At 38.1% G+C, this 27893-nt stretch overlaps 1 protein-coding gene across 1 annotated transcript; it reads left to right on the top strand.

The window, feature by feature from the left end:
* The first annotated feature begins 22875 nt into the window (after positions 1-22875).
* LOC108967290 lies at positions 22876-23669 on the top strand. The gene is made up of 3 exons (XM_018930600.1): positions 22876-23209; positions 23295-23447; positions 23513-23669. The coding sequence occupies exons 1-3, from the start codon at positions 22984-22986 to the stop codon at positions 23551-23553; spliced, it is 420 nt and encodes a 139-aa protein (XP_018786145.1). The 5' UTR covers positions 22876-22983; the 3' UTR covers positions 23554-23669.
* Positions 23670-27893: the final 4224 nt, after the last annotated feature.

Here is a 27893-nt window from a genome sequence, read left to right as displayed (position 1 = left end):
AATGTACTGCATGTAATAGTTGGAATACAATCTCCGATTGTGTAGCGTTATTGTGATGTCAAAAGCAAATACTTGCTAATCCTCGTTTTGGAAACATACAAGTACGATAAAATTAGAACAACCCTTCTTTTTATACACAATGGGTCTAAGCGGAAGTTAGAATATTTCTAACGTTCATATCGCCGAAATTATTTTCCGGTTCTTATATCAAATTTGTGATTAATATTTTCGAGTATATATACCTTCTATATATGTATATGTCAAACGAAATATTGATTTTGAAACCCACAAGTGGATATAACCCCTCAAGCTAGTCTATTTACCGAAGCTAGTTGCTTATTCGATTCGCCACTTTGCAAGTTTTCGGCAAATGTACTATTTTTCGCCAACATAAATGATTTTAACTGACCTATAACCATCTTAAATTTTTCTAAGTGCACCGTTAAGCGTTTGACTCATCATTTGCAGCTAGTAAAAGCTACAAAGTTCTCAGCTGACAATTGAAATGTGATGATGCCGTTGATGAAATGTCATAAAGTCACAGCAATAAGTTGAATGCGAGTCGTGCTTTGGTGAGTGGCTGCTGATGTTAGAGGTTATGTAGACAACTTTTCGTACAACAATGAATAACGCAAATTAACTGTCATTGTTGTTGTTGTTGTGTGCCCGATTTTATGACTTGTTTCTGTGAGGCGCTTATGTATAATTATGAAGACTTTTTCGCCGTTATTTTTTAGGTCATGCGCACCTAAATTGCTGGTTGTTGCTAATAATGTTTCGATGTTGTTGGTGTTTTACGAGCTCGTTAACTGCTACGAGAGAAAGCCAGCCGGCTAGCGATTGTCTGCATAGTAGACCTTTTAAGTCAACAATAAATTACCGGCGATTTTTCTTAAGCTCTTTATTTATAACTTTTGGTTTTTAGGAGTTATTTTTTTTTTTTTTATTTTTTTGTAATTTTTTTATATATTTTTTTGTTAATTTGCAACCGTTGATTGTTAGTCACCGCGCAGTCACCAGCGCTTGACCATTTTGCTGGCATTACGATTTTTCAAAATCACAGCTTGCTGCCAACTAATTACAACATTTGTGAAACGTTCTCAATCACTGTTGGCTCAAACTCAAATAAAGGGGGAAAAAAACAACAACAGCGCTTGGCTTGGCAGCACGTCGTCCGCCAAAAGTGCCAAATAAGAGTGGATTTTGAAGTTGAGCGGCTTGTAAATTATAAACGCCACTTAAGCAGCACAAGTTGCAGAGGCACACCGAAGCATAACAACAACAAAAGCAATGCATACTGAAATAAAAAAACTTGTACGCGTTAAAGTACGCTTGTTCTTGTATTTGCAATGATATATTAGCACTTGCAATCACACATATCTACATATACACACATGTATATGAACTTGTGCTAGTGTGTGCGCTTCTGTGGCGGCGCGATTTCACGGCAAGGCGCGCATGCGCAGTAAATTTTTGACATATTGCAGCGCTACCAAGCGGCTACCAATGCGCAGCAACTGTTTTCCTGTTTATTTGTGTGCATGCGGACAGTAATACAAACACATATGCACACATACTTCAATACACATGCATATATACAAACGCAAACATAGATATTTGTACATACATATACCTGCATGTAAGCTAAAGGTTTATGTTCGTGGCTATTAATATGTGTTGTCACTGCATTAGCGCTTGTTATTGATGTTGTTGTTGTTTCTTACAACTTCCATAGTGCTCAAGTAGCAACAACTATTTGAAGTTTGTACCATTGACGCCACTTGAGTTGGTCAAAAATCGCTAGTTTATTGCGATATTTATTATTGTTATTGCATACTTTGTAATTTGCGGTAACAAAAACAACAACACACATACCCAGAGACAGCTCTTGTTATTATACCCTGAACGGGGTATCTTTAGTTTTCAAGGAATTTTATAATAATAACAAGTTTCATGGAGACCTTATAAAAAATATATATGTATATGTATATACATAAACGATCAGTGTGATGAACTGAGTCACAAATCCATCGGTCATCTTCCTGTATGTCTAGTACCCGTACTTTACACATGTCCTTTTCAGTCTAAGAAGCTGCTTATTTGATTGAACCGCCGATATCGGTTCACTATAGCATCTAGCTGCCATACAAACTGAACGATCAAAGTCCAGTCTTCGTATAGAAAACGTTTTTATTTCGCAAAATATCTTCACCAAATTTGACCTGGGTTATTGTCCAAGACAAAGCAACAATCTGCAAAGAAACTGTTGAGATCACTATACTATAGCATATTGCTGTCATACAAGCTAAACGATCGGACTGAAGTCTTTGTATGGAAAACTTTTCTATTTAACGAGATATCATCTCCAAATTTCGAACAAACTTTTATCCAAGCAAATTATATAATTCCTAAATATAATATTCAAATCGAACAACTATAGCCTATAGCTGCCATACAAACTGACCAATCAAAATCAAGATAAAGATTTTTTGAACTTTATAAATAATAAAACAATTGCACTTGTGAAGGGTATAAGAGTTTCGGTGCAAACAAAATTAACAAATTTTCTTCTTTTTTATTGTTGTTGTTTGTATTCGCATCAACGGTAATCGAATGCAAGTCACACACTTGTGCGTTAGCGGCTGAAACGCATTGCCGCTACTTAGTTCTCAAGCCATTAGCTACTGACCGTTAATTTTGGCGGCACATACATACAGCTGCATATACAAAGAAACATATAAACACATAAAAATATACTATATACATATGTATATATGACTATTTTGTTGCAGTGCCATGTTTCTGCAATTTTTACAAAGCCATTGTGTCATGAAAAGCACACATATGTACATACAAATATACCGAAAATGTCTCTGCGCAGCCAATATCCAACAACAGCACTTAGTGTGTTTTTTGATCAAAAATTTTCTTTATTGATTTTTGGCATTAACTAAATTTAATTTCTGACTTTTTGTATTTTTTGTTATTTTTTCGTTTATTTTTGCAAAATTTATTCCGTTATTTATTAGTCATTGCTAAGCGTTTGTCATGTTTGAAGCGTGCTGCAAGCGCACAAGACTTTTGTCAGCTGCATTTTGTTGTAGGTGGGCAGTTACATACACAAACATATATGTATTCATACTTACAATACATACATACATACATACACATAAGTATAACAGCTGTCGGTCAAAGCTTATTTCCAAAAGGAGTGGCGTTTATGAAAATCTGTTGAGTTTTATATATGAAAATATTCAAGCACTAAAATATTAATATTTAAAAAAGCTACATTTACTATTTACTGACAGACACAATTAACAAGTGGTCACTGTAGAGCACATTTTCCAAAATAAAATACTATTGATCTTAATTGCTAAATGCCAAACTCTACGAAAAATTTCGACCACATTCAGCAAGTGCCTAGTATCGCCAGTACATACCGTTTAGCATTGTTTCTCTTTAATCAATACTAAAGACTTAAGACACGAACTTGGAACGAAAATATTTCGATTTGCTTGCATTCTCAATATTTCAGTTAAATAAAAGCTCGCAGAAACGAATGTTGAAATAAATTTTAAGTATTTCTAAATTAAGTAATAAAAATATAAAAAAAAAAAAACAAAAAAAAAAAACATTAACTTCTTCGGAGACTACATTGTTGCCTTAGGAAATAATCTATACGAGTACCATATTTCGTGAATATATCTTATTAAATATGAAAGTTTTCCATACAAGAACTTGAGTCCGATCGTTCAGTTTGTATGGCAGCTATATGTTATAGTGGTCCAATATCGGAAGTTCCTACAAATGAGCAGCTTCTTGAAGAGAAAATGACGTTTGCAAAATTTCAAAACGATATCTTAAAAACTGAGGGACTAGTTTGTATATATTTATACAGACAGACGGATGACGTACAGACAGACGATCATGGCTAAATCGACTCAGTTCAACATACCGATTATTATATACACTTTGTAAGATTCGTTTTTTCGAATTTAGCTGCCGATATTGAACTTTGCCTTCGAACTTTGAAATTAAGTCATATAAAAATACTTTTTCCAGATGTCGAAGTTAGTACCCAAAATTGAAATATATGATTTCAAACTCCGAAATTAAGTCTTTTGTGAAAAAAAAACCATATCTCCGTTTTTCGAAGTTTGATGCCAAAATCGAAATATATGTATGCCTTCGAACTTCGAAATTAAGTCTTGTGTAAACAAAACAATATCTTCATTTTTCAAAGTTGGCTTCCAAAACAGAAGTATTTGTCTTCCAAGTTCGAAATTAAGTCATAAGTAAAAACGTTTTCTCTCTTTTTCGAATTCAAGCTCCAAAATCTAGCTATTCGAAAAAAAAACTCCTCCAGTTCCCAAAGTTAGTAAAACAACAATATATAAAGTAAAATCGAAATATTTGTCTTCGAATTTCGAAATTGAGTCATACGTAAAAAAAATTGTCTCCCTTTTCGAATTCAAGCTCCAAAATCTATACCCGAAAACTTTATCTTCGTACTTCGAAATTAAGCTTATTGATAGCATCATTATTGATTATAGTGTGCCATAAGCAAAAATATTGACACCATCCACTTATCATCTTATTAAAATGGTATTTATCACTTTTTGGTCAAGCTAAGATGGCAGATGCAATGAGAACTCAAAGGCACATGGTTACGGTCGGAACAAACAACTTCTAGAACTGTTATTCGATAAGATCCTAAATTTTGCCACGTTGTGAACCGAAAGTATAAAGACTAGTCTGCATTCCTAAATTTCTAAAATGACAATCAAATATGAGCTGCTGGGAGAGTAGAGCTGAACAAGTTCCCGTGAAGTACAGCCATCCAGTGATCGCATACATGAAGAGTGCGGATGCTTGGAGTTCCGAGGCTAAGCTGTCTTTTCTGAATACCGTCTTCTGAAGACCATCTTTCCTTCCGATTTTTCAATGTTTCGCTCAGCTTTTATCTTATCAGTATCATGCCGAGTGTTAAACCACAATAGGTTAGGCGAAAGTTAAGTTACACCATCCTACAAGGTGCGCCCCCTGGTGGTGTCATCTTTATGTCGACTAGTGAGTTATAATCTACTATCTTAGAAGTGAAGTTATTGCGTTTTAAGTGTCAACATGTTTGTGTTATCGGTGCGAAAATTAGCTTCGAACAAAGAGCCAACATTAATTTTTTTTTGGAAAATTGGTAAAACTTTTACCGAAACGTTTCAATTGATAAAACAAGTTTATGGTGATGATTGCCATTCCCGTAGCAGAGTGAACGAGTGATTTCAATGTTTTGAAAGCGGTCGCGAGGACATAAATGACGATCAACATGTGGGCCAATCAAAATCCATGATCACCGGAAATTCCATCGAAACTGTGCGTAAATTTATCAAACTAAGCCGAAATCATCACTAAAATAATGGAAGTGGCATTGAACATATCCAAAACATCGATTTATTACATTTTGACCCAACATTTTTACTTACGAAAGGTGTGTGCACGGTTTGTTAAACACAAATTGACTGAAGGCCAAAAATTGCCAGAAGCCAAGTTTCGAAGGACGATTATTCGACCAAAAATCAGATTTTAACCATTAGCCACTCCCTGTATTCACCTGATATGGCTCCATGCGACTTCTTCCTTTTCGGTAAAATGCATTCACCGATGAAAGGAAAGCGTTATGCAGACGTAGAGGCCATTTAAAAACGCTTGCACCGGCATACTGGTAGTGCTAAAACACTCCTTCGACATGCTTTTGGATCGTACAAAAAGCTGTATTGAAACAGAAGGAGACTATTTTGAATAAAATAAATTGTTTTTGCCGAAAAAATCATTTATTCTTTTCTTTTTTTTTAACTTTGGAACGTACCTTGTATATAAGGCTTTTGAAACCTAGCAAATTCATTTTGACATGAAAAAACACAAACTCCCGAACTATTTGTCCGTAGCGATCTTCTTTGAATGCATTGAAATTTTGTTTTGATATATGCAGTAGCGCCAATAAAAATTGTTTATTTTACAATTAAATTTATAAAAAATAATAACATAGCAACCACTACTACTTAACATTTGAATTTATCTGTAATAAACGCCAAGCACCCGCAACATATTTTAAATACCAAGCATTTGCGAAATATAAAGATAATGCAAGCATTCAATTAATAATCCGCCGAAAAAGTATATTTCAGCAACTTATTTTCTAATCTTTCTTGATTAACCAACAGCAATCAAGCTGTCGCACATATTTCAAAAGAGCCAAAGAGAAACAACGGCAAATTAAATGAGATTAAAGTGCATATTCTATTTCCAACAATAAATCACGATTTAAGTCTATTTACATAAGAAGTGTAACAAACGCCCGACGTGATTACAGCGCCGCAGTGGTCGCCACCACCAAAGTGTCTACCTTGCCACACGTGAAGGCGATAAAAATGGCACCCCCGCAAGCGCAGCGAAACCCCTCCAACGAAACAGCTGCAAAATTATCGAAAACGACAGGAAATTATACACGTCGCGGCGAGTTTTGTGAAAAATTTGCGAAAATCGTAGGCCGAAAGCAAAGCAAAAATGCAACACTGGAAATTTATCGCGAAAATTCACATTCCAGCAATTTTCATATATTTCAATTGCACTCGCCCGAATAATATCGCACACACACACACACACCCATTAAACGATAATAACTACGAAGCAGTGTTACGAATGTGCGCCGAAGGCGTAATTTGATATTAATTGGGCAAGAAATTCTCACCGCTTCATAGCGGTAAAAAAACGCTCCGCTTGCATGCCTGGAGAGCGCAAATCATGGATGAAAGCCGCTTTGGAAAAGCCTCCGAAAGGAAAAAATGCCGAAAATTGCGCATAATACTAAGCTGGAGCGTGGAAAACTCGCCCCAGTGGGCAACGCGACAGCTGCACTGCGTATTTTGTGGTCGGCGATTGTAGCTGTGAACGCGACGAAGACTGATTGCACCAATTTGTCTGCCAATATGTGTAGCGGCAGAAAGCGTGCAGCAAAAAATGAGGAGAGTAAGGTGGGTCTATACTCGGGTAAGAAAAAACTTATAGAAAGGAAGCGGCTTCAAGACAAAAATGATGCCTTAACTGAGTTGGTTGAAGTGCTGCGTACTGCTAGATGGCTCATAACTAGAAGATGATCACCTTCTCAGGTAATGTCAAACCTTAATGCATACAAAACTTCTCTAAATCTCATCAGACATTCAGATTAAACTTCAAACTTATAACGTTTCCATTTGTCGAAAGGAGAATCTCCACGAAAGTTCTAGCAACTATTTAAGAATCAGTTGTATGTGCACGAATTCTGACAGTTTGGACAAGGTCTGACTACACACTGAAGAGCAACCGCCGATACTCGAATCCGTAAAGCTTCTAGTTAAAGACCGTTCCACTGCTGATGATCGCTATAGATCCGGAAGCCAAAAATCGGATATGCGTTTGAAATCAGATCGCCATACAAATTTTCGTTATAGCAAACCAAACCGGAGTTTATATACCGCCTGCAAAAATAATCCAGCCCATATGCAGTAAATAGTAATAGATATCATCAGAGTAGCGGAATTCACGTGTCATTCATTTCCACATCCTAAAATATATACCAAAACAAAATAGTCTAGTACACGAAAAAGGTATGAGGTTCCGAAGCCAAGGCCAAAAACCACCTGTTCATGGTATAAAACTTATATATCGTGGACGATTCCGCTTCTACTTACTGATCCAAACAGGATAGGGCCTTTGAATTATCAGCTATCGGCCAGAATAATCCGAGACAATTCCGATAACATGGAACCAGTTGCTTTGGGATTTGTGTATGAGTTGGCCAAAACGATGGCTTCAAGATATTAAGTTTTAGGCTGAAGAAGGGACTAGTACGAGTCGTACATATAATATTATATGTTAATTGTTGAAAACTTTATTTCATCATAATAATATTTTCTGTCCGACTTCTGGCTCATTCCGTTTCGAGAAAACCGGTTTGTGACATTAATGAACCACCGAAGCTTCTGCACAAAAAAAATTTGAAAAACTTGTAAATACTCTCAACCACTATCGCTAAGAACGCCATCAGCTCTGAACATCAATTCAAGCGATATAGAATCTCGTAGACATGGTCATTAGATCAAATCATCGAAAACTCCTAGATATGATCGGGTGTGTTCGCTTAATTTCTGTATCAAAAGCACAAGGGCATAGTTCAATATGGAGTTTCGTCATTTTAGGTAGGTGGAGTGGATATCTGATGGTGTACTTGGGCCTTTGGGGGACCCATTTTGAAACCACCGGTACTATAATCCCCTTATCTTACTAATTATGCTTTCTCTGAATCACTCTGTGCTCTGTATGATGTTCGCTATATTGTAAGGCCCTAAGAAATTTTTCGAAACAACTTTATGATGGAAATGACAGCTTTTGATCGAACTTCGCCTTGTAATTTTTTCTTACCGTTAGATTAACAAGGTTATAACAACCAGGTACAACTCGCACACTCGGGTACAAAATGGACCAATTAAATACATACCTCACTCACCGAATAGTTGGTTAGTTGCGATGGCAAAAAAGCGCTTAAACCAAATACTGATGTTAAGCGCATTTTTTATCGCGGCGATACGAAGTCGAAGTATTTTGACTTAAACGCCTGCGCCGTGTGCCACCTAACCGACCCATTGGCCGGAGCGCCGAGCTTGCTAGCCCAGCCAGCTGACTGTCTAGGAAAATCGTTTCCTTGTCGGCTTACCGCCTAATCGTCCGAACGTACAATAAAAACATCTATTTGCGAATGATGTTTGCTGTTGTTGGCGCGTTAGTTGGCTGGTGGGTGTGTACGCAGACAACAACTCGAAGGCTTGAAAACTCCCGCTGCGCGCAAACACTCCAGCTGTAGCACGATCTCCGCCGTTGTAACCGCATACCCACGTTGTTATTGTTGTTGCTGCTTTTTATGGTTTTAACTGTAAGTTGTGTTGCGGCGCCTGCGCTGATCGGCTACAATAATAGAAACATTTAGACACTCGCTTTGTTGGATAACAGCAAAAACATTGGCGCTTTTTGTGTGTGTTTTTGTTTTTGCGCTTTCAGTGTTTGTGGGTGCGTTCAAAATCACGCACTGCTGGGGGTTTCCACAGCCACAGACGTTCGCTTCAGTTTCACCCAATCCGCACCCGTTCGACCCGATTAGCCCGTCTCGCTGACCGTTGAGCGGCTGGCTGCCAGCTTGCCACCTCGGTGCACGCGGTGCTCGTTGGCCGCTTTTATTGGCCAACCCACGCGACAAACGTCCGTCGTTGGTTGACTGATTTTCGCATGGAGTTTCTTGTTTGTTCTCCTTTTTTCGACTCAAGCCGTTGATTGTGTGTTCCGCAGTTGTAAACGCGTTAAATGGGTGCGTTTGACAATTTAATAGGAAATCAATTAAAAAATTGATTTGTGTTTACTTGGTCTGCAGCACACCGCCTTGTTTGGACGGCGGACGTAGTGTTTGATGACTTGCTCGCTTGGAATGTTGGCGCGCAGGAAAAAAATATTGTTTTTAATATGTAGTGCGTTGGCGTGCAGTTGTACACTTCTCAGCTGTAGTCAAATAGAACTAAGTCTTGCTCACTTAATCATTTGTGGTGGTAAAGGTATAGGAACCAAAGTACAAGAAAAGCGATTTCGATGATTTTAAGGTTCTCAACACATTTTCCTATCAACAGTGCAGGTATAATATTACATTGATAATTTCTTCTTCACCTAGCTAGCAAGGAAAGGCACCCTAAAACCGCTCTCGGTAAAATAGGAGCGGAACGATCGAAAGAAATCTAGTGATCTTTTTGCCCTCAGTAAGGCTAGTATCTCCCTAGTTGTGACGCTTTTAACAGGCCATTGTTCTATTGGCGTCAATGCTTTTCCATCTTCAGAAGCTGTATAGAAGGTAGAAAGAACTTAACAAGTGAAGACTTGAACACTAGGGTGCGCATAGCTTCAAACATCTCACCGAACTGGCGGGAATGTAAATTAAACTCTTTTCCAAATTTGTATTGCGTACTAAGCGATTTGCTAATTTTTAAGTTCGAACACAGAACATCTTTGTTATGGCTTCACAAACGACTAAATATAGCAATACACGTTCGATCTGTTTAGATCTAATCATTCCTTAACGGATAAAATTTGTTTACATTTTAATTCTAGTACCTTTAAGACTTTTTTTTTATAATTTCATTTCAAGAAAATCATTAAACTCTCCAGATACTCTTCGAAGCACTACCAAACAGAATTGCCTTATTCATTTCATCATCGCAACAAATCATACCAGCAAAACAAATTTGACCTGTACTAAGAAAGAACTATCTTTATTGTCGTTTTCATGAATAAAGCTGTTTTGGCTAAATTGTCAAGCTACTCTATTGCAAGGTTCCATGCAAGGTGCCGGTTATCTTATGATTTCGTTCGTCTACTATTGACAATCCGATTCTCCAGGTGTAATCTTATGAAGTGACGCGATACAAAACGGTGTATACTCTTGGCATATCCAGGGCATAAACAATCACTCCGTAAAGTTTTAAACGAGAACAAGATCAACAATTTGTTGATAATCTTTGAAGTTCTGTAACAATATATCTTCCCTATAATGAGCCTCAACGTCGAAGTCAATTCAGCCTTAAAAGTCGAACGAAAACAAGATGGTGGTCCAAATCGACACAAACACGGGAGACGTGTCTTCCGTCTATCACAACATGATTGATTTGGTTTATGGATTTTCAATATAGAGACAACCAAGGAGTTTCATTAATTTTTCTGTGCTGGAATCTAGTACTACAGATAACCATATTTCGGGCGCCGGCGAAGTCGATCAGCCTCAACCCACTTGGGGATGGGGGTCTCTCATTCGAGATTGTTTTCTTCATGTCATTTTATGCCCTGGGGAGGGATGCTTCACCTACAAACAATTGTTTTCTGGCTACCCAGAGAATACTTAAAATCGTTTCAGGCCGCTCCCAAGTGAATGGCAATCAGAGAACTTTCCTCACTTGCGGAACTTCTATACATGGCTCCAACCTCGCATAGAATATATCTAATAAAATATTTTCAAATTATTCGACACTTTTCAAAGCGCCACTCCGGTAAATATATCAAAATGTTGCTGAAATAACCGTAAAATATATAATTTTAACATAATATAGCCAATATCATAAATCGCCAACGGAGGGTTTAAGCTTTGCGGATACTAGTGTCACCTAAACATGACATATGTAAAGCACGGAACAACAACAAAAGGCATACAGGAAACTAATACGCCGTAAATTCACAACAAAAAAGCCAACAACAAGCAAAGCACTAACGAAGAAAAATCACAGTGCCGGCGCAACAACAGTGGCTCATGGCGCTCAGCAGTTGCATATTAGCAGGTCGTAAACCTTTTCGCGAGCTAGTGTACACAACAACAACAACAACAACAAAATCACGAAAGCGACATATTGCCAAAGCACAGAAAATCCCCGCAAAGAAATCACGAAAATTATATACACAAACTACAACAACAATAAGCTTACATTCATACGAGTGTACAACAAGAAGCAGCTGTTGGGGCTACAAGTAACGTGGCAACAATAAAGTTAATGCGCGCATGAAAAATCTAATCTGCAAGCAAAATGACCGAAAATTTATACAAAACACTGTCAAATAAAGCAAAAATTACCAGCGAAATGGCAACAGACATAAATAAGTTTTATTGTTTGCTGGCATTGCTGTTGTTGTTCTTCTTGTTGTTTGCGTGTGCGGCAACAAGCAGTCAACGGCCGACAGACGGCAGTTGCCGCAATCAACGGTCACAATGACAACAATAAAATAGCGCACGCGACTCAACATATACAACAACAACAACAGTAATAAAAAAAACAAAAGCAATAATAACAGCAACACAACTTGCAAAAACAGCAACAATACAAGCAAATACAATAACAACGCGCAGTCCAAATAAAACGCCCACAAGAACGCGCGCGCCAAGCGAGTGGCGCGATGGACAAACGGCTGCGCAACGTCGAACGCGGTAGACGCGGCTGCAAGACGCTTGCTGTGCTATGACTTCTTGTAATTGAAGCTTTGGCAATTACCCGCCTGAGCACAATAAAATCGACGTATTTCTTACGAGGCCAATGCAACCGTTTGCGCCGCGGCCGCTGGTGACCGCCTGTGCGTTTCACATGCGATTGCGCGCCTGCGCGTGTTGTGGCAAATGACAAACAGCCGCTTGAGAACCTCCTTTCCTATTATTGATTTAATATGTTTTTATGATTGCTTAAATTTGCGGTAGTTTTGAGAGCGCGCGTATGCACAGCGGACAGCGACTGTTGGCGGCGCGATCGCCTGCCAGCGCATGGTCAGTGAATTCGATCCGATGTACCGTTATCGCTCGTTTGGTAATTGAATTCCAGCAGCGGGCGTTACCAACGCAAACACACACACATATACACTCAAAAAAACTCACACATGCGCGCTTGCTTATATACATACATACATAGTTATATGAGTGGATGTATGTTGCTCTGTGTCCCCACAGACACACCCTGTCAACCCACCTGTACAAAGCGCTTAGCAGCGCGCACGCTTGCTTGTCCGCTCGCCACATTACAATTCGTTGCGTGTTAATCTGCCGTTTGCCGCGGGGCTCACACTCTCGGTCGCCGCAATTTGATCGATTGGTTCGATTATCGCGTAGCCACATTGCGCATGCAATAAACTATTCCTTATTCTTGTGCGCCAGTCCGCTGGTCATTCCGAAATATTCTCAAGTGCGATACTCTTTCATGGTTATTGCCTTTGATTGTGTATGTGTGCGTGTGTGTCTTCGCAGTCAGTTTGTTTTACTCGCTGTTGATTTGGTTAGGCTTGCGGCCCGACACCGCTGAACAACCGGCCAACCTACAGTCCAAGCGCGCTTACTCGCTGAACCGTGTGCTATGCGCTGCCATGCTATGTGTTTGTATGTGTGCGCTGCGCTGCGAAATTGAATTATTGAAAAATTTGACAGATTTGTTATTGCAACGTGACATGCGGCAACATTTGGCAATTAGTTGAACTGTCCGAACGCAGTCGTTGTAACCGTTGTTGCCACTTGGCGGCTTTGCCAGCCGACGCTTTCAATTACTTTGTTAAAATTGCCAATTGAGTGGTCGCTATAATCTTGAATTTTAATTTTTAATTATACAATTGCAGCCGGAGGGCCTTGTTGGCGTTGATGTATTGGTCTGCTTCGAAATATATTTGAAATAAGACCGTGCTGCAGTTAATGGTGGGAATTTCGGTTTGTTGAATTTTTTGTTATTTCAACCAGTGGTCAGCTTGGCGTGGGACTATTGAATTAGTTTGTCTATCTATAATTATCAATCTATAATTATGTGATCTATGTCCATACAGTTCCAACAAGTATGGTAGACAATCCATTGCAAAATCATATTCTTTACTTAGGAGTTTTTAAAAAACGGTTAAGAATTTATATCTAGTTCATCTTTCCAACCGCGACCTCTGCCTCGAATGAATGCAGATCATTTTGCGCCATCATACTGTCACCAAGTTTGTCTTCATTGCCGGTAGAGCGAACATCTAAAGACGCACCTGGGCCTTTATTATGTCCCTTGTGAACCCACCGGCACTAAAACCTCCTAACTCGATTACGTACTCTCTGAACCACCCTTTGCACCTCAAAAAGTGCATCAATAGAAAAAGTTTTCTATGCGCAACTTCGTCGAGAATCCCTCGACTGTAAGTTGCGATTATTTTCTTATACAAAGCCTTAGATTAGCATAGAAGATGTTCTCTCATTGTTCTACTTAACCGCTTTCCAGTCCGTGTATGCATATACTTCTTGTTGTGAGCGCCCACATTATCAGAACAAGAAGTCTTTAAGTGTTGCTGTGATCTGTGCTTGGAAGACAATATAGTGGTCTGATATTCGGAAGCCGATTTTGGTTTCTAATTTGGCTGAATATGCTCAAAATCTCAATCGATTATCTAGTGTGGACACATCCGCATAGATACTTAACCACGTGTCCCTGTCCGCCACATTTTTGTTCGCTCTTCTTCGGAAGCGAAGACTATTTGGGGGGGATCGAAATTTTACTTGAAATTCGATGGTATTGGTTAGAAGTGGGAGCTTGCAAAGTACCTTAAAACGCGCCTTATAACAGAAGACTAATATGAAGAATTGACATGGTAACTTCGATCTCAGATCAAATGTGTCACACTTCAAAAAACTTCAACTTACGCTTCGATATTTCAGTAACATGGCAATTATACCCCACTTTCTTAAAAGCGATTGCTCTAAATGTCTACCACGCAGTAATATTTGGGTTTCGACAGTTTTTTCATCATAATATCCGATCCTCCAAGTCCGTTTTGCAGGCTGCCGGAACAGGGAGATTTCTTAATACTCATTTCTCCTGGGTGATTTTCCAATCTTGCCGTTTGGATCCATATTGAAATTAACTCTTAATCGGACCCGAAGATTTAGTTGGAAGGAACCGCCTTTGATGACTAAACACATAATAACAGTGGACTACCTCGAAGTCTGTTGCTGACTCATATGGGAGCGGGTTATGCATTGAATTGTCGGTCTGTTCTCTGCCTTTCATTTGTTTTCAATGTTATTAATAGAGGTATTGACTGTCCCTATTTATTAGGGAAAATTAACTTCAATGCTCCCCAACGTTGTCTCAGATCTATTTCCTCATTTTATTATATAAAGGAAAGTACTAACTTTGCTGAATATGCTCCTCTCAAGCATGCAATGCGAGAGTTTAACTCGATTTCAGAAAAAGTTCTTCTTGATTTTTCTCACTCTAGGGTATCCTTCATTAATACCCTAAATTCTGTTTTTTAGTTTAAGTTAATTACTTATGTACTTTTAATTGAATTATTTTAGAAATTTATTTAGCATCCTAATTTTCCATTAGTCTGTAAGTATTAATGTTCATAGACTTAACTAAATAAATAAATACAAATGGGTTTTGAATGGCACCAAATGCCCACTGTATCGGTGGAGGAACCGCAGACTCTCCGGATTTCCTCAAACGCGACCGGACATTGAATTTTTTTTGGATTTTGCGAAATAATTTTTTTAGGATGATCTTTAATGAAAACCATCCTGTTCATTAATAAAGAGAGGAAAGCATAAGTTTTCTCAAATTGAGAACGGCTTCAATAAGTAAAAATGGTTCCTTCGAAAATGGCTTGAACTTTGGAGCAATATTTGTAGTTACTTAAACGCAAAACTGGAACAATTTTTGTTAAAAATAAGAATTTTGATATGAACGAAGAGATCTTTAGAGAAATAATGACTGTTAGGAGCATTGTAAGATAATTTATTATTAAAAAGGGAAGGAAGGAATTCAGGGATCCAGAGATATTCTATGTAGTTACAGCAATGTAATCTAACACAGTTTTATCAGATGCCTGTTCGTACAGGTATTTGATAAGCCTCGAAGTTACGTCATAAAATCGAGTTCTAGAAGTCTTTAGTTCGCGCCAAGCGACTTAGGGACCCCATTACCTCTGAAATCAGTCCAAAAAAAAATATCCTACAGACAAAAGTTTATGTCATAATAAAAATATATTCTAAATTATAAAATCTGCTTCGATCGGGACGGGCCGTCCCTTACTCGGCCACCACATCTGATTGATTGCTGATATTTAATTCTACATTTGTGACGATATTAATATATTACAACAACACAATCGCTTAAACGCTGCAATATAATATGTGGGAATTTCACAAATCTCATGACGTTCATTCACAATTACACTTCCGTCTGATTAAATCTCAACAACGCGCATTCTGTCCATCGTAACTAATTCGGTTCCAGCTGTACGTGCGCAAAAGAAATCTCAATTAAGAGCAATCAGCCATGACATCTACATATGTACATATATACAAACGTTTAAATGAAAAAATTATATAAAATAAAGAGGAAATATTAATAACCGCAAGGCCTCGCATATTACAAACACCCCGTCGAACTCCAGCAATACAACGATTTGTGTGACTTCGCAGCTCGAGAGGCGGCAATGCCACTTAAGAAATCATTCACACAGACGACCGAATAACAGCGGCAACAACAACAATAATCATAACTACAACAACAATAATAGTAAACACATGAGGATTATTAAAATAAAATTACAAACGATGAATTGTGGTACCCAAAAGGCCGAGACGCAAAGAAACAATACAAATATTTACCCCAGTTGACATGCCGATAGACGGCCGCAACAACAACAATAAGAAAAGCGAAAAATAGGAAAAAAAAGTTGAAAACGAGTGTGTTATTAACAGCTGTGTGCGTGATTGTCGCGTAAGCGTTTAAGAAAATTGAGGGAAATTTCAGCGCCACCAAAGGCGACAACAACAACGACGCAGTTGACGACGGCGCTGACAGCGCTGACGCTGAGCACAAATGTTGATACGTGCGATCATTAATCACAACCCTTAATTATGGCAACTTCGGGGCGATCGACGAGTGGCCAACAGCGCGCACGGCGCTGCAAAGTAGGCAACGACTTGCAACTGCAGCTGAACGCGAAGAGTTCAACAAGGCAGACGCGATCAAAGGACATTGGCGTTGACTTTTCCAAAGTGAAAGGGAGCGTTTGTATGTGTGCGTGTGTGTAATGGCGTGTTATTGCCTGCTGAGGGGCGGTTGACTGTGGAAAGTACGCAAAAATGCTAGGCGCCGCGCTGTGTGGCAGCTGAGCAGCAACAAAACGGAACGTGGGAATTTTCGCAAATGCGCGCACAAATAAATTGCAGACGTTATTTTTTTTTTTTTTGTGCCCTGCAACTTGCATGCAGTAAGCGAAGCATAAAAAGCAATGGTGACATACAACAAGGCAGACGACAAACTGCTGTGATATATATCTAGGTATATGTATATATATATACGGAAATATGTAATAGCCTTGATGCGAACGCGCAACGTGAGAGCCGAGCGCTCAGCGCGCCCGCATGCAACCCTTGCTGACGCAACATTAGAAAAGTTGCATTGAAAGCCCAGAAAGCGCTGTAGTTTCGGCATAAAATCCCTTTTTTGCGATAATTGTTTTTTCTTCTTTGTGCCAAGGCAGCTGCTGGCACACGTGTGTTTGCGACTTCTCAGCACAAATCTGTTGCAAGCTACCGTTAGCGTACGGTTGCGGCTTCTTCACTACGCGCTCAACCAAGGCGCAAGCTCCAGCTGCAGCCGCCGACTGGCGGCGTTCGTTACCGTCGTCTCGTATCAGCTGGCAGCCATCACACGCGCGCCATTACGCTGTCAACAAGCTGTCGCTGTAATTGTCTTGCTTCGCGCAATCGCACAAAATCGCTTGTTATTGTTATTGTAGTAGTCGCAACAACAGTGGCCGCGGTGAACGTGAAGCCAATTTGCGCAACATCATGTCACCCACAAGTTGCCGTCTTCGTTGCTGCCTGAAAGCCCAACAATCAGTTGCAAGTTGCAGTCTGCGGTGTTTTCTTCACTCTTTTGACTTTTAAACTGTCGCCAACAATGCTTTATTAATTTTAATTGAGTCGACCACATTGTTGCTTTAGAGCTCTTGCGTGGTGGTTATAAATTATGGAAGGTATATAATGGAAAAGCATCGTGAATGATTTTTTGTGAATATTTTCTGCAAACAATTAAGTAGTAAGCGGTGTCTGCGCCAATAAGAAGCAGAATTTAAATTGTTTTTCTTTTAACAACATAAAATCTTACTAAAGATCATTTAAAAAATTTATTGTAGCACCTTTCTTTGAACCAAGTCCATTGTGGATATTTCTCAACTTAGTTTAGGTTGAGCTATACTGGCCGCCTGTCACGTCATACATACATAGACCTACTGGTCATTGGTAATGCCAAATGGAGGTTCAGTTTGTTTTGAGCTGAAGCAACTTGTTATCTAACTTGGATACTTTAGCTAGTCCCTTGAACTGTGATGCTCCTAGACATCTAAAGCGAGTTTTAGCTACCGCTGGACAGAAGCATAGGAGGTGTTCCAGCGCCTCTCGTTATCCGACTCGCTTGCGATGCCAATAAGTTGTGACATATCATTAGATCAACAACGTCCTGCAGTCCTCTCGAGATCGTGTTCGTAAAAAGCATGCGTGTTTTTCTTCAAATGATCTAGGCGATCCGGCATGTCTGTCAGACTTTTCGAAAATTGCATTGTACTATATATCGTTTTCAATAAATTCCGTGTTAACTGTAGTCGTTCGGTAGCCAGACGGATGGCACTTATGGAAATCTCATCATTTCGTTTTCGTCTCTTATTGCCTAAATAAGAATTCTTGGAATCAAAGGAGAAAGGCTGAACATGTCTCTATCGGGTTTGTCCGGAAAGTAATAGGATTGAGTCGATTTAAAAAAAACTATTGAACCAATCATTACAATGCCTTAAAAACTTACACAATAGGCATTCTCCGGAATAGTCTTGAGGGACCGAGAGCACGCTGCTAGGATCCCCTCTGTCGCCTCAAAATACTTGCCTTTCATCGGCCTTTTCAGGCAAGGAAACAAAAAAGTCCGAGGGACCACATCTGGGCTATAGGGCTACCACGGAAGCGTTGGGATGCCGCTTTGTCATCCAGGTGCTCGGAGACAACTAACTAGTCGCTCGTTTGTTAGCTAAGAACACAATCTACCGAATCCAGTCGGTGTACGCTGCTCCGAAATACAGTAGCGTTCGAAGAAAATCAGTGCTATTACTTTCCGGACAAACCCTGTACATGTCGATAAGGTTTTAAGGCAATTACTTTCATTCATTATAACATAACAATGTAAATATTTGGTTTTATTACGATTTAGGGCCTTAAAACACTCCTCAGAACCAGCATTCCTTGTCTTTTTTTTTCTTTTAGGTAGTCTAAAAACCCCAACAACTTGCTTCACCCTATCATGCTGAATAATAAAACATAAACTGTTTTTTTTTTTCATTGTATCTGGTACATCTTGTTAAGAAAACAGGATATTATTTTTTTTATGGAAGTCATTGATTTTGCTTTTTTAAAATATTTTGCTTTTAAAATATTTTATTTTCGCCAAAGCTTCCATTGAGCAATAACTAATCGATTTTTTGTTGCCAGTTTGTAGAGTTCAAAAACACGTCTCAATATCATAATTGTGGCATGCTAAAGTTATTTACATTTATATATGTAGTTATATAATATATTAATACATATATAGTACATGTGAGTAGATATGTATAAACATATGTCGATCGCATGTACCTTGCCACCGTCCATTCGTTCCATTCAATTTCAATTAAGAATGTCACAACGAATGCGCACACCATACATACACACCCATTAAATGAAGGCTGCACGAGCGCAAATGGATTGTGACAGATTTGTGAAAGTTCCTTGGCGGTGAGCGGTGAAACCTTTTCAACAGCTTTTTGACCAAGCCAAATGACCTTAATTGTTAGCATGTTTGCCTTAAACAAAACAATTTAACGCTGCCATTGTTTTGCTCTCGTTTTTTCGCCTTTATTTATCGGTATTCAGATTTCCAGCCTCCAGTGCGCCAAAGCAATGCACAAACAACTACACAAACATGCAGCCAGGCACAAATTTGTTTTCACAGTCAATGGCGCGCGCATTTTGTTGCATAGTGTAAATGGGTTAATTATCACACTTCAGTGCAGCTGAATTGTTTGTCGAAATATTTAAACACTCCATTCACTCCACTTGGGTTGTTGAAACGAAATTGGAAAGTTCGTTTGGTAAATGTTAAATGATGGCAGCTGGCAACTCGCAACTACCAACTGGCTGCTTTGGGTGGCTGAGCGGCTGAGCAGTAGAGCACCGCATTGCTTGAGCAGTTCAATGGTTGCGTACTTGAGCGCTTTACTGATCATGCGATGTGTGAACTGATGAAGAAACAAGCAGACGCATGTTTTCGATGCTAATGAAATGTACGCGTAAGTGGAGCAAATGTGTAGCTATACTGACTGGATACTTAAACCTATAAGTATATATGAATGTATGTATTTCAATACACTGAACAGGGTATTATATCTGTCTCTTATACACATCTAGATGTGTATAAGAGACAGTTTTCGATGCTAATGAAATGTACGCGTAAGTGGAGCAAATGTGTAGCTATACTGACTGGATACTTAAACCTATAAGTATATATGAATGTATGTATTTCAATACACTGAACAGGGTATTATATTATATTAAGTTTGTCCCGAAGTTTGTGACTCCAAAAAGAAGACGTTAGAAACTCTACAATATATTGAGTATACTATATATGGGGTAATCGAAAAAGATTTCTATTTCTAAACAAATTTCAACTTATTTTTATTTTTATATTTTTACTAATAAATAAATAAACAAATATTTCGATCGACCACTTTTTACCATTTTTCCGCTAGAGACATAATTCCATCAGTGCAAAAGTTTCATCAGTGTAAATCGAAATTTCGAAATTTCCGGAACGGAAGCGAGCGAACCATGCTTGTGCTACATGAACTGATACAGCTTCGTCATCGTAAACTTCACAATTTCTTTTGCTTAACTGAAGCTTAAAACCTCACCTTTTCTACACTATATGGTATGACACAATGTGATTGGTAGCACTGGAGATATACGACCGCAAACACATCTATTGACAAAATAGGAAGAGACTTTTTCGACTACTCTTAACCTACCTTATAAATTGATTGATCAAAATGAAGTCTTATATAGAATTGTTTTATGTGTGAAGGATATAGCTTTTGTGTAACCATATTGAACGTTTTTTATTATTCTTGCACGAGCTTGCACTAATAAAATGGGTTTTATATGCTGAAAGTTGCTTCATAAATGAATTGGGATCGTTATTATGGTTTTTGTGTCTATGGGTTCCTGTTTAGATCTTCAAGAACCTTATTTTTCCTTTTGGCTTGTATTTAAAGAGACATTTATGAAATAAATAAAATTAGATGCATTTACAGAATTTTAAGTAGTTTAATTACCGGTGATTGGAAAAATTTTTGGATTTCCCTTATCCCGAAGACGATCTCCAGGACGAACAGTTCTTGGTTCAAACTATATCCAATCCAAGAACCAAAGCAAGAACTAGTCAAAATATTGGTTTTTGACCAAATGCTGTTCACTAAAATAAATAAAGTTATTTTACACTTTAGAATAGAATTTTTATCAAAAATGATATTGCTTCAATCCGTACTTGACAAATATATTTGAGTCGTCAGAAAATCTCAAGTCGATCAGTCTATATCTTTCGAAGAAGTTTTCTTCACCGACTCTGAAAAAAGATTTGGAAAAAACGCATTTAAATTTCAGGCGATTATACTGAGTCCAAAAATTCTTACAATAACGCTCATATCTTCGAAAGCAACGAGCGATGCAGACAGTTCAACCGTGAGTTGTGTCAAGCTGCCATGGTATTGTTGTTCAGTATTGTTTGGCATTTCATCGTGGAAAGATGATGACGCCTAAACAAAGTTTATAAATCGTTAAACTTTAACACGAAAATTCACGTTCTGTAAAGAATATGTTTCGCGCGCTTCGCTCAACTTTTATCAACATAATCGGCCTACTGAGCGTACTATTCGCAAAACCTTCGCCCATCTTGAGACCAGGCATTCATTATTGGATAATATTTGACCAAATAGATCAAGTACATTAAGACCATGGAGAGTCGATTCGGAGTGGTTCGCAGAAACTCGAACTGACGTATGCAACGACTTTGTGTATTTTATGTTTTGAATTAAATTGAAAGCGTACACAATACAGCTTTTTCAAGAACTAAAGCCGCTTAACTTTCCAAGCGATATTGCTTCGCTCTATGCGCTCTTGAAAATTTCCAGGACATCCGACTTTTTTGAGCCAAATTTCTTCAGCAATGAAGCCCATTTCTGGCTCAACGGCTATATAAACAAGCCGTTCATTCATCCTAAAAAAAAAAACAAGGATTTAGTGCGGTTTGGTGGTCGGTGGAATCATCGGTCCATATTTATTCAAAAATTATGCCGTTGAGAGCGTGACGGTTACGCAACAATAAATAGATTTATTGAGAGAACACTTCACTGAGCAGACAATTTCATGCTTTGGGTCGGTTAGACTTTTTCCTGTGGGGAGTAAAGATATGTAAAGTCTAAAGCAGACAATTCCGCTTCGATTCAGACCTTGGAGCAAAACATCACGTGTGTCCAGTTACCAATCCAAAAACTCGAACGAGTCATGGAAAATAAAACTCAACGGATAGGCCATTTGAGGTTTAGATAATCTTCAAAAAATAAATTCCAAAGAATGTTTTTTCGAATGATAATAAATATTCCCCACCAAATTTAAAGTCTCTGTGTTTTTTCTTTAAAAATGTATAGAACCTCGAAATAGATCACCCTATAAAAATAAAATCCGAAAATTTAAAAACGATCGATGTATTCGTTTTTTTTTTTTTTTTTTTTTTNTTTTTAATTCTCAAAAATTAAAATTTTTTCAGATTATCACACTACGTGGCTAACCTCAAGGAAACTATCTAAATTTCTATCTTTTGATCAGTTAATTTTTCTGAGGGCCTACTGTAGAAACTTCTATACGAGTACATATTCATCAGAGTATTGTGTGTACATTTATATGATTATGAACCTCTGTTAAATACAAATAATACAGTTGTATCTACACATTGTATATATTTATTGTTATTCGATTGCAACAAATACTTTTAATTAATAAAAAAAAATGCTTATTGTGCCGGTGATTTTTTAAATTTCGCCGGCACGTCTGTGCTTTGGTTTTCCCATATAACTACAAGTGCACATATACATATATAAAAATAGTACAATAATAAATTTTAAATACAGATAATTGCGAATGATGAAAACCAATTATAACAGTCTCAACGAAAACTAAAATGCACAGCAGAAACAGAACGCTAGCCGGCTAGAGCAGACTTACCTAAAAGTTAATAAAGAAAATAGAATTTGAAAAAAAAATAATAATAATTTTCCTTAAAAATGTGCAAACGTGGCTTCGAACAATTTCTCCTTAGTTGTGGACTGACGCTATTGTTGGTCAGTTGTATTTTAGCCGCCGCATCCGAGAGACCCTGTCCGATAGCATACAGATGTGCAGATGTTGAAGAAGTCGTCTGGTCCACGGATGGCAGCAAATGTTTTGTGTGGAGAAATGGCTGTCATTTGAAAAATGAAAATTGTCAGCGTCTAAATAGTAAACGAGAAGGTTAGAACGATTTCTAAAGTACCGTTGTAACTAAATAATCTGTAAATTGTAACTTAGTTATATTTAATGATTTCGTCTTCGACAGAGTTGCGAGAAGTCACCAAAGAAGAGTGTCAGGAAATGTGTGTTGACGCCTGCATAGAGATTTATAGGCCCATATGTGCTGAATATAACGGTGTCAGACGCACCTTTTCGAATAGTTGCGCTTTGGAAGCCCATATTTGTCGCTCTGGAGAAAGTAAGTATTGCCATATTTTATCAGATTTGTTTATTTATTCCCATTTCCCCCCCCCCCCCTTACAGCGTACAATCTGTTTGGGCACGCGGAGTGTGGTACAAATTAGCCGATAACGCTCCAATCTTGTGAGTTTCACGAGTTTGCATTCATTTACAATTAATAGTGTTTAATATGTGTATGTATTAGTGTAAATATGTATTTGTATTAAATTTCAACAAATTATTAAAACGGATCTTTTCTTTCATAAGTAGTTAGAACAATAGAAAATGTTAAATTCGGCTAACCAGAAGCTACCGTGTCTATCAATAAGCATGGGGTAATTTAACAGCTCGTGAGTGCCATGTTCGTTTACAGTTTTGTGTCAAATTTTGTCAGTATATTCAGTAAGATTTGGCATTTCATCATGACACGTTTTATTTTGGTACAGCGCTTGGAAATTGTACAAGATTATTAGCCAAATTCATGTTCTCAAAAAATTGTGGAAAAAACGTTCATCGAAAAATTATCTTCTCAAATGAGCAGCATTTCTGGCTTAATGACTTTGTCACAAACAAAATTGTCACTATTGGATTGAGTAAAATCATCATGTGGTTCAAGAAGCCTAATTGCAGTCCCAAAAACGTTTGCTTGATGCAGATTCTGGTAAGACTGTATCATCGGGCCTTATTTTCTTTGAAATAGGACAGAAAATACTGTAACCATCAACATCAAGCATTATAATATAATGTTGACCGACTTTTTCCACGCAATTTGATGAAATTGACAATGACGATCTCTACTTCCAGTGAGACTGTGGCCCGCATCATGCTTCAATCCTAAACATGGTTACATACGTACAAAGTTTTGCGACTCTTTAATTTCAAGAAAAAACGCAATCAAATGGCCGCCAAGATGATCATGCGATTTAACGCCTCTAGATTATTTTCTTTGGAGGAATGTTAATCAGGTTAGGTTAGATTAGGATAATTTGGTAGGCCAATAAGCCACGCATAGAACAGTTTGGCCCTTTGCGATACCAGATGGTGTTCAATTGATAAGTCCAAGAGGAGTAGTCATCGTTTAGGATGCCTGTGTTTGACACGAATTTTAACAGATTCTGCGACCTCACTGTCAATATCTCCTCTTGTGTATCATACTGTGGATATCCAAAAGATGCTTCATGCATTCAAAACTGGAGATTTTGGCTTGTTAGATAAAGTATATTTCGGGAGACGTTGAAAATAAGAGTTTGGAAATGGGGAGCAGCAAGCTTTACTCTTCGTATTGCGGCTGGTAATGAAAAATAGATTCATTACGACAACTCTAAATCGAAAAGTCATATGCAAAACTTGGCAAACCACCTGTATTGGTAGCATCAGAGGAGCATTCTCTATTTTAAGTTTCTAAAACCAGTTGAAAACATTACTAATAGGGAACGTTGCCAAAAACTCATCAAATTTGCAACGAGCGATATTCAAATTGACGACTAGGCACAAGGCAATACTTTTCCCCCATAATAACGCTCAGCTTCACGCTGCAAGGCCAATTAAAGAATGTATGGGAAACGGGGGCTGAAAAGTTTCGCCTCCTCTTCTTATAGCCTACGACTTGCCTTTTTGTTCTGATGATACCTTCACTGATAAACCATTCACAACAAAATAAGCTTGATTCATTCCGCTGCATAGCCGAAGCTTCAAATTGGCAATACTTGGAATGATGCTATTGAGCACGAATATAGTTTTCAATACATGTAAATTTGTTTATATTAAATAGATGTAATTCATATGGTGAAAAAAATAAGTTTATACTAATATTTATGCTATAAAATTGTATCGATTTTGAAATTAATTATACAAGAAATATATTTTACGTAAGGTTGGCAACTGTCTAAATATCATACATGGTGTAAATATGCGGATTAACCCTTTTATTTTATGATACACCCGTATGTAAATGCTTTCCCAGATGGTCTTAATCCAGAGCAGTTACAAATAGGGTTATCACTACTCTACTTTCTCTAAACTGTTATTATTATAATCTAAAATAATATAATAGCCAGTGTTAACTGTGTAATATTTACATATATGCACGCATACTAGTCCATATCATATTCACCGTTCGTTAAAAATCACGCACCAGATGTTCAATTGATCTGTGATCGGCAATCACTGGACCGCATACCAGCGCGACTTAAAAGCAAATTCCAGTTCAGCGCCATTTTTGGTGCGTCCATAAGTATGCAATGGCGACGCCAATGCCGTTACTGACGTCGCAGTCGCCACCAACGACAGCGGCAGCCCATTTAAGGAAGAAGCGCGCCAATCACGGCAGCAATAACATATGAAACACTTGGCCGAAAACAATGATGTCGAAGCAATAAAATGCCGTGGCCGTAAATGCAACAACAAGAGCAACTTGAGCGCTTAAGTGCATCGTGCAGCTGTGAAGTGTAGAATAAATATATACGGTGTGTACACAAGTGCCAAGCGAATGTTGGCGCGCTCATTTGACTTCAATTACAAGCAGCAGCAACAACAACCACATGTCGCCGCAACAACAACCAACTTTCATATTATACCACACGTGGACGACTTGTGAGTTGCAAGTTTCCAATAAAAATAGCATTAATAGCAACAATAACCACAACAACAATGGTTGCAATGCCAAGCATGCGGTGAGCGGCTGATGACCGGTTACGCTGCCACTACGCTGTTGCGTGTTGCAGGTGTGCTTAGGTGCTAATAAAAAGAAACGAGTGAAATTCTTAAGTGATCGCGCCAGCAATAGCCTGTTCTTATACAACAGCAACAGCAAGAGCAACAACACGCGCCGGTGATTCGTTGCATTCGGCGGCTGGCCCTGCCACTAACGCACCCATAAGCCACCGCAGACAAGCGATCACGGTCAACTCCCACTGCACGCTTGGCGCAATTTTATTTCTGTTTATGCATATTTGTTGCATATATTTGCATACTTCGGGTGTATATACATACATACATACATATGTACATGTGATACAGGCATATGTAAATGATGTGTGTACCTTTGTACAGGCAAATTGCAGTTTCTTTGCGGGAGATAGGGTTACACTCATAAATATGTATGTACGTATGCAGATAAGCTAAGTTTAGTACAGGGATCCCGAAATTTCGGGACTCAACATTCGGAATTTGTGTTCGATTGTTTTGAGGATGTTAAGAGTTTAGTTACGGGATCCCGTTATTGCGGGACTCAACTTCAGGATTTGCATTTCGGGATTTTCAAGCAAAGTGCACCTACATACATACATATGTATGTACCCTTTTCAGAACTAAATCAAATATTTTCAAATTCGGAAAATTAAATACAAATAAAAATCATGAACTTCAAAATATACTTTGTTATTTCATAATTATTGCCATTTTAAATAATATCGAATATTTCGGGATCCCTAAAATTAAATTTTCAATATCGAAATTCCGAAATACACAAAAATCACTGTATTTTGATTTAATACCTACTTGTTCCTACTACAGTTGAATTAGTTTCGGGATCCCGAATATTAAATTTTTTAAATCCCGTGCCACACAAAATGTACTGTTTTTCAATAATTGAATGGCAACGTAGTTTTTCCTAAACTAATTCAATTCTTTCTGGATCCCGAATATTAAATTTTGCAAATCCCGAAATCTCGTACAACATAAAATGTACTGTTTTTTTAATTAATTAAATGGCAACGTGTTTTTAGTGAAATTAATTCAAATACATATTTCGGGATCTCGAAAATTAAATTTTGAAATCCCGAAATCCCATACAACACAGAATATATCTATTGTTTTTTATGTAATACGTGAATGGCAACGCATTTTTACTGAAACTGATTCAAATACATATTTCGGGATCCCGAAACTTAAATTTTCAAATCCCGAAACCCCAAACATCACAAACTCCAGCAATATTATTTATTTATGCCTTGATGGCAACGCATTATTATTACGGTGAATACAAACGCGTTCAAGTGCTGATTGATTAATCACCAGCTGACTGCTTGGCTAACTGCTTGTTCAATCTTTGATTTTGTCTATTATAGTTTCGTTTTTGCTTCGTTTTTTTTACGTGCTTGTATAATTTTTTTGCTTGTACGTTCACATTCGCGCTTCATTAGCCCGCGTTGTATTCAAATTTAATTTTATTTCGATTACAAATCGCTGCACCTCACCAGTGACGCCATCGGTGCGCAGGCTCAGCACAATTTTCAGTGATTTTCGCATTTTATTCACAATTTTTGCAGTTGTTGTAGTTATTCGCGAACATTGCTATTGTTTCTGTATCACTTAATCGACGATCGTCATGATCGATTACCTTGCCGCATGTCAAGCACCAAACTCAGCTGAGCAGCCGTCTCAGACGCAGTCTCAATCTCAGCTGTGCGCACCTCACCTTGGCATTAAAAAGATGGCGGTGGCAGCAACCAAACGGTAAATTGCG

Source organism: Bactrocera latifrons, unplaced genomic scaffold (genome assembly GCF_001853355.1).
Source record: "Bactrocera latifrons isolate USDA-ARS-PBARC rearing strain unplaced genomic scaffold, ASM185335v1 scaffold_100, whole genome shotgun sequence".
NCBI classification, from domain to species: domain Eukaryota; kingdom Metazoa; phylum Arthropoda; class Insecta; order Diptera; family Tephritidae; genus Bactrocera; species Bactrocera latifrons.
The sequence above is the reverse complement of the archived record's forward strand: the minus strand, read 5'-3'. Positions and strand labels throughout refer to the sequence as shown.